General features: G+C 40.3%; 1 protein-coding gene across 1 annotated transcript in view; it reads right to left on the reverse strand.

Annotated features, from left to right (window-relative positions):
- Positions 1 to 8,167, reverse strand: part of LOC139656891 (chemokine-like protein TAFA-2) — a 38,341-nt gene extending 30,174 nt beyond the window's left edge. The window contains exon 1 of the mRNA XM_071534530.1: positions 8,068 to 8,167. Within this exon, the coding sequence (XP_071390631.1) occupies positions 8,068 to 8,167 (100 nt within the window). The remainder of the gene's footprint in view (positions 1 to 8,067) is intronic.
- Between the last annotated feature and the right edge of the window lie 1,739 nt (positions 8,168 to 9,906).

The raw sequence follows: 9,906 nt of genomic DNA on the forward strand, positions 1-9,906 counted from the left end.
ATTGTTTCAAATTAACCAGGCACTACATACCCACTCAGGCAGCCCAGTTATTTATGCACTCTATGATTTTCTTTCATTTTTCATATTGTATGACAGTATGGGCTCAAGCACCACCATCTACAATCAGACACCTCACATCCTTATACAATCAGGCACTGAAAATAATGGACAAAAAGCCTGTCTGGTGGCATCACTGTCACATACTAAAAAGATACAATCTACTTAGCCTTGAGAGCTTTACTCATTTTTGTTTTCTCAAATTAGTTTTCAAATGTATCAACAGTCGAGCCCCAGAGCCTCTTTCCAGATATATCCAAAGACAAGACAGTAACAGAGTAACTAGGAGCATGGTGAACGGCAACTGCACTCAAAAAAATAACTCATTGGATGAACTCAATTAAATTGTGGGCAGGATTTCCATCCAATAAATATATGTAGCCCCAACTCAAACTAAGTACATCCATGCAATATAATTTAATTGAGTAAGTCCAACTCATTTTTATCAAATACAGCTAAAATAAAATAATTACATTAACTAGATGAAATTGATTTGGGTTTGTCCAACTCAAACTAATATAATTGAATTGAGTTAGTCCAACTCATTTTTATCAAATACAGCAAAAATAAAATAATTACATTAACTAGATGAAATTGATTTATGTTTGTCCAACTCAAACGAATATAATTAATTGGAAATTAAATAAGGTAAAATTCTTTTTCATTTGATCCCCCATTATGACACACATGAGACAAAACCTGGTTGTGGTGTTTTTATTGAAAATGTTCAGATAAGTTCAGCATGGTCAAAACCGACCACCCATGACTAGTGTGCCTGCATTTCTTTTTTGTTTTAAAGATAACAGAAACAGACTGAGCAGGAAATGAAAACAAAAAAACCAACATGATCGACACAGTGCAGGTTACACTGTTTTTAAATGTTAGAACCAAGAAAACATCAAAATGGAAATCATCAATGAGGTCGATGACAGTAATCCTCAATTCAACAACATCAATACTTGAATACACACACACACACACACAAAAGCAGAAAAGAAATTCCTGCAATTGGCATGTACAACCAATATGGCAAATGCAAAATTCCCACTACTTTGGTTTCTCAAGAGCGGTACAGCTTTGTTTTCTTTCCCTGTAGTACAAGATGGTCAGTTCAAACAAGGACACAGTTTTGCAATTACTCATTTACACTGAAGAATAGCCTTTGGTGTATTATCATAGGTGCTAACAGAAACAGGTAGCGTGGACCACTTTTGGGCAACAAAAAAATAAAATAAAAAATCACAACATTCACAGACCAAGAGTCTGATTATAACTAACAAGGATACCCATAGTCATTTAAATGTAACTTAATCTATGAAAATGTGACTTGCAGCATGAAGAGAGTTCTGGCCATTCACAATCAAAGGAAATCACACAGTGTGTTGAGTCGTGTTTAGGTCCATTTCAACCTGAGTTGAGTCATGCAATCGGGCTACAGGGAGGAGAAAAATGGATACGCCAGTTGACACTAGAGATGAACGGCAGCTTGAGAAGGGTGGAGGGTAGAGTCACACTCAAGGAATTAGGATGGGGAGGTGAAGTGGGCAAACTTTCCATGTGTAAACACTCGTCCGAGCCCATGGAATTCCAATCTTAAACCCCCATCAACCATTAGTTCGTAAGGGAGGAGCAATTGCAGTAAGTTGCTCCACTCCCCATGGCTGCATATCATACATTCATCATTATATTTAAACAGAAGCTTGCAGTCATATGTAAAAGTTCAGCAAATTACAGCCCCTGGCCTGCCTCTGTGCAGCTTAGTCAATTCTTTCAAAATGTCAGAACAAGGAAAACATCCATGAGGTCATCGATTGTTGTTGGTCGTTGACTGGGCAGAAGATGAAAGTGAACAAACAAAACAAAAACAACTCCCAAAAGATCTGATAAGGAAACTTGAAGATGTCACCTGGTGTTCACCTCTCATGCAAACAACTTGATTTTCAGCTGCTGTATCTTTGCATTCAGCTTATGCCCATCCAAATTCATTATGACCTTCTGGAAAAACTCGAAGGTGTACTTGAGGTTGTCTGGAAAGCTTAGATCAATGACACTGCCTACGTTGGTCAGGACTTTAATGCCTTCGATCACAATTCCCACGTCCTCTGGCTCCCCATCTCTTCGGATCGTGTAAATCCCCATGACTCCGATGTCCCTCTCTGCATCCTCAGTGGCGGAGGCCTGAACAACAACACAAACACAGAACACTTGTGTGAAGTAAAATGCTGAACACCACAAACAGAAAACTATATACAAAAATATAAATAAGCATTCTTAGATCACAAATATTTCTCGTTTTAAATAAACGTAATAGAAATCCACAAATATATGTATTTAAAAGTTTTGCAATTTTCATCAGAAACATATTTGGATGTTGTTACATTTATATACAGACTGTTGGAACCTGCATTTACAAACTGCTTGTCATTTGTGAACTTCACTGCATTTGTGTGTGTGGATGTTTTGAGACTCCCCTGCCGCGGCTCCATTCACAAATGCATTTTTTTTCAAAAGGGAATTATCTGTAGCCTATCAGATGTCTCCTTCCTTTTCAGCCAATCACATGAGCGTAGACTCGAAGGTGTGATTTAATGTGATCACAGCGTTACATCTGCAGTCTACAATTATGACTTAGAACACGAGGAGAGAACGAACAGTCACAAATGACAAGCAGTTTATAAATGCTGGTTCAACAGTCTGTATATAAATGTAACAACATCCAAATATGTTTTTGATGAAAATTGCAAATACTTTTAAATACATATATTTGCGGATTTCTATTACATATATTTAAAGCAAGAAATATTTGTGTGTGCATCAGAAAAACATTTATGAACCTTCTTTTTTTATGTGGATTTTTTTTACATTCATATACACATATATACAATATTTTTGTGTGCATTGAAAAATATTTTTGTGGAGAGTGTCATTTATATATAAATCACAAAATACATTTGTGAATCTTTCTGTGCGCTTTCATTAATAATGAGACTCATCTGATTCCATAATAGTGTGCCATGGGAGAAATAACTGTGGGTAACACTGTTCGACGCTTCATGGGAAACATATTGTGATAAACTTACCAGATATTCCTTGAAGAAAGAGTCTGGATCTTCATTGAGGTAGATGACAAGGCTTCTCAGGATGCACTCCCTCCTGGTGTTGATGTTGTCACACTAAAGCAGGGGCGACAAATCAAGACAAAATTTAGCCAAATGTGGGTGCGACAGTGGCACAGGGAGGAAAGCAGGTTGTCTGAAGACCAGAGGATCTGTCGAGGTGTCCCTGAGCAGGACACCTGACCCCTTAATGCCCCCAACAAGCTGGTAGTTGCCTTGCATGGTTTACACAGCCGTTGGTGTGTGAGTGGGTGAATGAAATGCAAACACTGTAAAGCACTTTGGATAAACGCGCTATATAAGCAGGCCATTTACCATTTATGTGTTCAAATGTGTTTAAATGAGCAGCTATGGACAAGAAAATCTTACAATAACCACCCCAATACAGTAAAAAGGATGTTCTATGCATTTCTACTAACCAAATCTTTGATCGCCAGGACGTCCTTGATCCTTTGCCCCTTCACTCCTCCTTTGCTCTTGAAGATCTGTATCAGCTTGTCTGAGAAATGGTCCAGCTGTGACATGAACTTTGATTGCAGTGGCTTGGTGGTGATCCACAAGAACTCTGCATTCTCCTCTCCTCTCTCCTCGCCATTTCTCTGCATGAGCACACATGACACTGGAATGTAGATACTTCTACTGGCTTTGGGAAATGAGAACCGTGCGAGTTTTCCTTTTGTATCAAGCAGCAAAAAAGTTGTAGCATGACGCGTTTGAGTTAATTTGCCTTACTTGACATCGCACGTCCTGCGATGTGACTATTGCGCATGCACACATCGCCATGACGATGCTGAAATGATATATCATGCAGCCCTACCATATATTAAACGTACACAGGCAATCTGTGTATGGACATGGATAGCGATAACTGCCCCTAAATTGCCCATGAGTATAAAATGCCAAAGATGTTGCAGCAACAAATACCTGCTAGCTAGTTCCAAACTGCAGTCTTTGCACTGCCACATTCATTATCCTAAAAATGAGAATAAAGAGAATTAGCACATATCACATTGAACAAATGGCAATGATACAGATCAGCTTGTGCCAGCATTGATTGAGCAAGTAGCCTATTACTTACTATCACTTGAAGGTTGTAGCTTGGTAATGCTGATCAAACTGCAAAACTGCAAAAGATGAGATACATATATTAGAGGTGTGAGTGCACATTATTTGACAGCAAGGTACATTCTAAACTACTACAACAAACAAATACTTGTGCTGGAATACTGGAAAATTCACCGACAAGTCAAAATTGCATTAGTGCACTCGCCAATGAAAACAGATAAAACGTTAACATTTAGAATGGACTAGCAATCATTTTACAGCAACACTGAAGCTACATATAATGGAGATCAAATCATTAAAGCATGTCAAATAAATTTTACTCCGCTATTTTAATAAAATATCAAATAATCATCTTAATTAACAATACAATTAATAATAATAATAATCTTTATTTCATCTTTGTGTTTGCATCATTTTGGATTTAAATTAGAGAATGTGAATTTGAATAGAAATGTGTCTCAATACATAAACATAAGCAAAATGTGTTATACAATAATACTATATTATTACACTATTATTATGCTAGGTATTTGTGTTGTTCTTGAATTGAGCCTATAGGTTCCACTGTAATTACCAAAGAACATATATATCTCTGTGGTAATGACATTGTTTGAATTGGATCACGCCAGTTTTTATTTGTGTTGAACAGCACAGGGACATACCGTATTTCCTCAAATAAAAACCAGTAGTCAAATAAAAGCCGGGTCTCGAATAATGGCCAGGGAAAAAACAAGGGTGGACAAACTCCCGGTGGCTGTCATATTATGTGCACGCCAACTAAGTATAATGTATATTTCCATCGCTTTAATTTAATAAATTCAACAATAATCATTCTATTTTCAACACCTTGTTGTTCTGGATTACTCATCTAAAGCTTATTGTCCAATTTCAGTCATTGCGCGTGTATGTGTGTTGCAGCCAAAGTCAAAGCGGAAGTGTTGAGTTTGTATTAACAGCGTAACGCAATAACTTTAACAGGGCAAACGAGGCATCATACTAAAATATGACAAATTATACTTATCAATACAGAGGGAATTAGAAATAAAGGCCTGCCTCTAATACAAGCCTGCTTCAAATAATGGCCTGTTACCTTCTGCAGTTGAGGTAAATAAAGGCCCCGGTCACTGTTTGAGGAAATACGGTAATGATAATCCTATCCCGGGCACAGTGGGCGCGTCTGCTCTTCCTCTCTCGATAAAGTTTCAGAGCAACAGAGACACAAAGTGTCCCCATAACCACAATCTCTGACTATCTGACGACGATAGACGATGGGTTCAGAGATTGCCATAACCACAGTAACGCCTGCCTGCGTGCGCACGGCGCGAGAGGACAGGGAGAGACGCCATTTAAGCTCCTGACAGCAATAATTTTACGAACACAAACTGGAAAATACGCAAAGGCATGTTAAACAGAAAATAAACTTGCTCTACAGTTGAAGAAACATGAGCAGATTCTCACCTTATTCACTCACGCACAAAAATCACAAAAGAGAAGTTAAAAAGCGTTAATTGTCCCTGCTGAGCTTAACTGAATTGTCTGTCACTGTTCTGAAGCTGGTGCTTGCAATGCGCGGGTCCGTGCGCTCCCCGACGTCAGTGCCAATCATCTGGGAGCGCGCAAAAAGGCTTCTGTACAGAAATACAGTCGCTAAGAGGGTCTGAAAAGACGCTAAGTCTAGCGAGAAAGTCAACAGTGGCAACAGTGTGTGTGTGTGTGTGTGTGTGTGTCAGGTGCCCGCGTGTGAGTGAGGGGGAGAGACTATCCAAGGTTAGCTAGCCAGCTAACGTTGGCTTAGCTAACTTTAGCTAGCCAGCTACGGTTAGCCCGCCAACTCCGACTTTACTGAAAACCTAGCAAAATTCGCCTCGCTTAACGTTATCACGGCTGTTGCAAATATTTGGGTCAACATTACGGAATGCACGTTATTTGACAGCAAGGTACATTCTAAACTACTACCAAAAAAACGAATACTTACCAAGGCATAGACTTCCACCTGCAAGTGTCTCACCACCGCACCAATCTCGTTGCAGCCAGAAGTAGAAAATGGAGGGCGCAAAAACGAGGACGAGAGGGCGTGGTCTCGCACATGCGCAAAGGGCGGTCCCCCGAAGAGAACTCATTTATTTTGAGTTAATGAATCTCATAGGTGAAACTATGAATACATTTTATGTTACATCCATTAAATATAAATGCATATCTATTAAATAGATATATTTAAATAAAGCAAACAATATTTAAATGTGTCACATCTAAGAAGGGCTTGAATCGTTTTTTTGAGTGTGTAAAATACCACATCGTAGATCTAAATTTGGACAATCAGCTTTCTCCATAAAGGGCTGTCAACTCGGGAACACATTACCAACTAAAATCAAATTAATTCCAGATATAAAATATTTTACAACAAATGCTTAGTGCTGGCTAAAAGCAAACCAGAGCTGTACAATTTTTTTTAGCTAATTGTTCTCTAAATTACTATTGGTGTATGGTGTATGTGTATTGGTGTATTGTAGTATGTGTATTGTGGTATGTGTATTTGATTGTATTTCCATATCTGTAGTGTATTGTGGTTTTATGATACCGAAAGCTGTATATTTTAATTACACTGTACATGTAAAAGCCCAACTAGGGACAAGAGTTGGAAATTAGCAATAGCTATAAACTCTCTATGCAGCACATCAGTTTCATGCTCTGTATCAAATAAAATTAAAAATAAAATTAAAAATTAAAAATACTGGGGTATTTGAGGGTGAAAAGAACTAATCTTTTGTCAGATTTCAGCCATCTTAATGGGAAGCAGGAGAATTTCAGAAAATATTATATTTCAACCCAACTCAGTGCCGTCTGCCATCAGTAACCCCACTCCCATGAAAGTACAGCTCAATAGCTTTCTAGAGAAGTTGAGCCCATGTCTCTAGCCCCTTGTGTTGCTGCATAATAAGCCTTCAAAAGTAGCCCGGGGTCAGAGTTCAAAGGGCAATATTGCAGTACAGGAACCACCCATGTTCAAGTTAAATTTTCACCTCTGTCCAGCTGCAGCCTCTTTCAGGCGTAGTTTCTGAGACCCTTTGAGACTCCAGCCTGGATAAAATCAAGTGAGCTTCTTAAAATAATATCCCAACTTGGGTTGTTGCTAAAAAGCAAATATATATTAACCACATAGGTAAATGGCATGCTCCCAGGCACATAAAAAAATGTATAAGTACATGTATATATGGTTTAATTTACAGGGACGGATACAATGTTGCTTCTATGAAAACATTTTAGCTACAGTTTGTGTTATCAGTGTGAACCAGAGAGGTGAGGATACACGACCCTCACATGAGAAATGAACTGACAAAAAGGTACGAGGCTCTGGGATCAACCATGCCAGTGACTCAGCCATTTGTCCCACTGGGAAGGGTATCGCCCAACCGGTGGGTTTATAATCCATAAGGCTCACTGCTCACTCTGCTCTCTCCCACCGGCGCCTTGGGGAGCTGCCCCGCCCTGATGGGATTACAAAGAAGTGAAAGCCCCTGAACTAAGAAGACATTTTGTTGGATTACTCTTACTCCCCTTCCTTTTATTAAAGAACTTTTTGTGTGTTCTTCCTGGCGACCGGCCTCCTCGGCCTCTTATTTCATTGTGAATCCGACCTCTGCATTCCCTGGGGGGCCACAGGGCCGATTCACTTCAACTTTACAACATTTGAAACGAAATTGGCTGCAGTGGCCGCCGCAGTGCTAATCTAGGACAGATGCGGTATGGTTACTACAGTACACAGACGCTGACAGACTGACACACACACACACACACACATGGATGAACATAAACACACATATCTACCTACCAGTGTGGCTCCTGTGTGCATGTGTGAGGGAGGCCAGACAGAGGGACAGCAGCAGACTCCACACACCTACTCCGCAAATGCAAGGACCCCGCTCCCGCATTCTGCCAGATAAAAAACAAATACACACATACCTCATTAGAGAATACACACACACACACACACACAAGGTTTAGAACATACATTGCGTGACTCTTTTTGCCGACCCCCTGGCAGAAAATGCTGATATTCAACTGTAATCCACCTTCTGCCTTTTTGGAAAGCACATATATCATGCAGAAACCTCAGAGAACTTTCTGAGCTTACTGTAAAACATATAGACACAGCAAACATTCACAGACCAAGGTTTACTGCAAAGACAGCACCTCACTGCCTTGCCAAAGAAAGGAATTATTTACACAAGGAAAATTATTGTTTACTGCAAACACTCAAACAGAGAGGAAGACGGTGAGAGAGGAAGAGAAGGAGGGAGGAAGGGGAGAGAGAGACCGAGGGATGAAAGGATGGAGGAGAGAAGGAGACGTGAGAAGACTCGTTACTCATAAATTTGGAAACTCACTAGTTGGAGTAAACAAGTGATTTTATATTATGGCGGGCAACAAGAAAACAACAACAAGAACAGAGATGAGCCAAGTTCTGTTAATACCAGTGATACTTCCTCGATGCCAGTGAATGAAGACTGTGTGTGTGTGTGTGTGTGAGTGTGTGTTTGGATCCACAGAGATGGCATGTGTTGAATGAAGAGCATTGTAATCCTAATCAAAGCAGTCCAAAGCTATTGCAACCACCTGAGGCTTGGCGGTGACTGTCAACTGAGAACACACACAGACACGCACGCACACACACACACACACACAGACACACACACACACACACAGACACGCACAGACACACACACACGCACACACACACACACACATACACCCACAAACACATACAACAAAGGCAAAAAAGCTTTCATAACAAACCAAGAGCCATGTTTTATTCTGTTTGGTACTTATATTGTCAGCAATATGGCTTTAATAATGGATCTGTTTGCCTTATTATATCGTCATACTGGGGATGATGCAAACAGAGATGAATAAACACTCAAATATGTGCAAACTCGCTTTTGTTGTCTCGCTCTGTCTGTCTAACTGTGCTGACAGATGTGTACATTGAAGTGGTGAGCAGGGAGGCATATGTTTCAAGCACTTTACATTCTGAGCACTGGGTCAGACAGAAACTTCCACCAACACACTGTCTTCTGGTACCAGGGAAACTGTGTTTTGTGCCTGAACTTGCTCACACCCTTGTGTGTGTGTGTGGGTGGGTGTGTATGAATGTTTAAATGAATGTGGGAGGCCAGAAATGCAATAGCAAAAGCATGAAATCGAGATGCAACATGAAGTCTCACAAATATGTTTTATCCTGGTTGATTTGTTTTTCTAGTTAGCCAGTGAAGGTGTGTTAGATACAAAAGGACTGAAATAATTTTGCTAGTGTGTTTATCTGTGCACGTGCACGTGTGTGTGTGTGTGTGTGTGTGTGTGTGTGTGTGTGTGTGTGTGCTTTTGCCATGAGTATGTGTGTGTTAAGTCCTGGCCTGAGCTCTGAGCTGGGTGTGTGAGTCATCGGGCTCGGCAGCCAGGCGTTTCTACAGCTGGGGGAAGCTGCAAACTCAGACAGGCTGAGCCAAGGCTTTCTCTGGTTAGAGGGTATCATACCTCCCCACCACACACACACACGCACACACACACACACACACACACAATCATACACATACACGCTTTAGTCTTGTTTCGTCTCTTCTGCCATTCGTCTCCTCTCTTCTCCTCTCCTCTCCTCTCCTCTCCTCTCCTC

Source organism: Centroberyx affinis, unplaced genomic scaffold (assembly GCF_046629955.1).
Source record: "Centroberyx affinis isolate AG114_WGS23_722 - 3 ecotype Tasmania unplaced genomic scaffold, CSIRO-AGI_Caff_v1 ptg002569l_1, whole genome shotgun sequence".
In the NCBI taxonomy this organism is placed as follows: Eukaryota; Metazoa; Chordata; class Actinopteri; order Beryciformes; family Berycidae; genus Centroberyx; species Centroberyx affinis.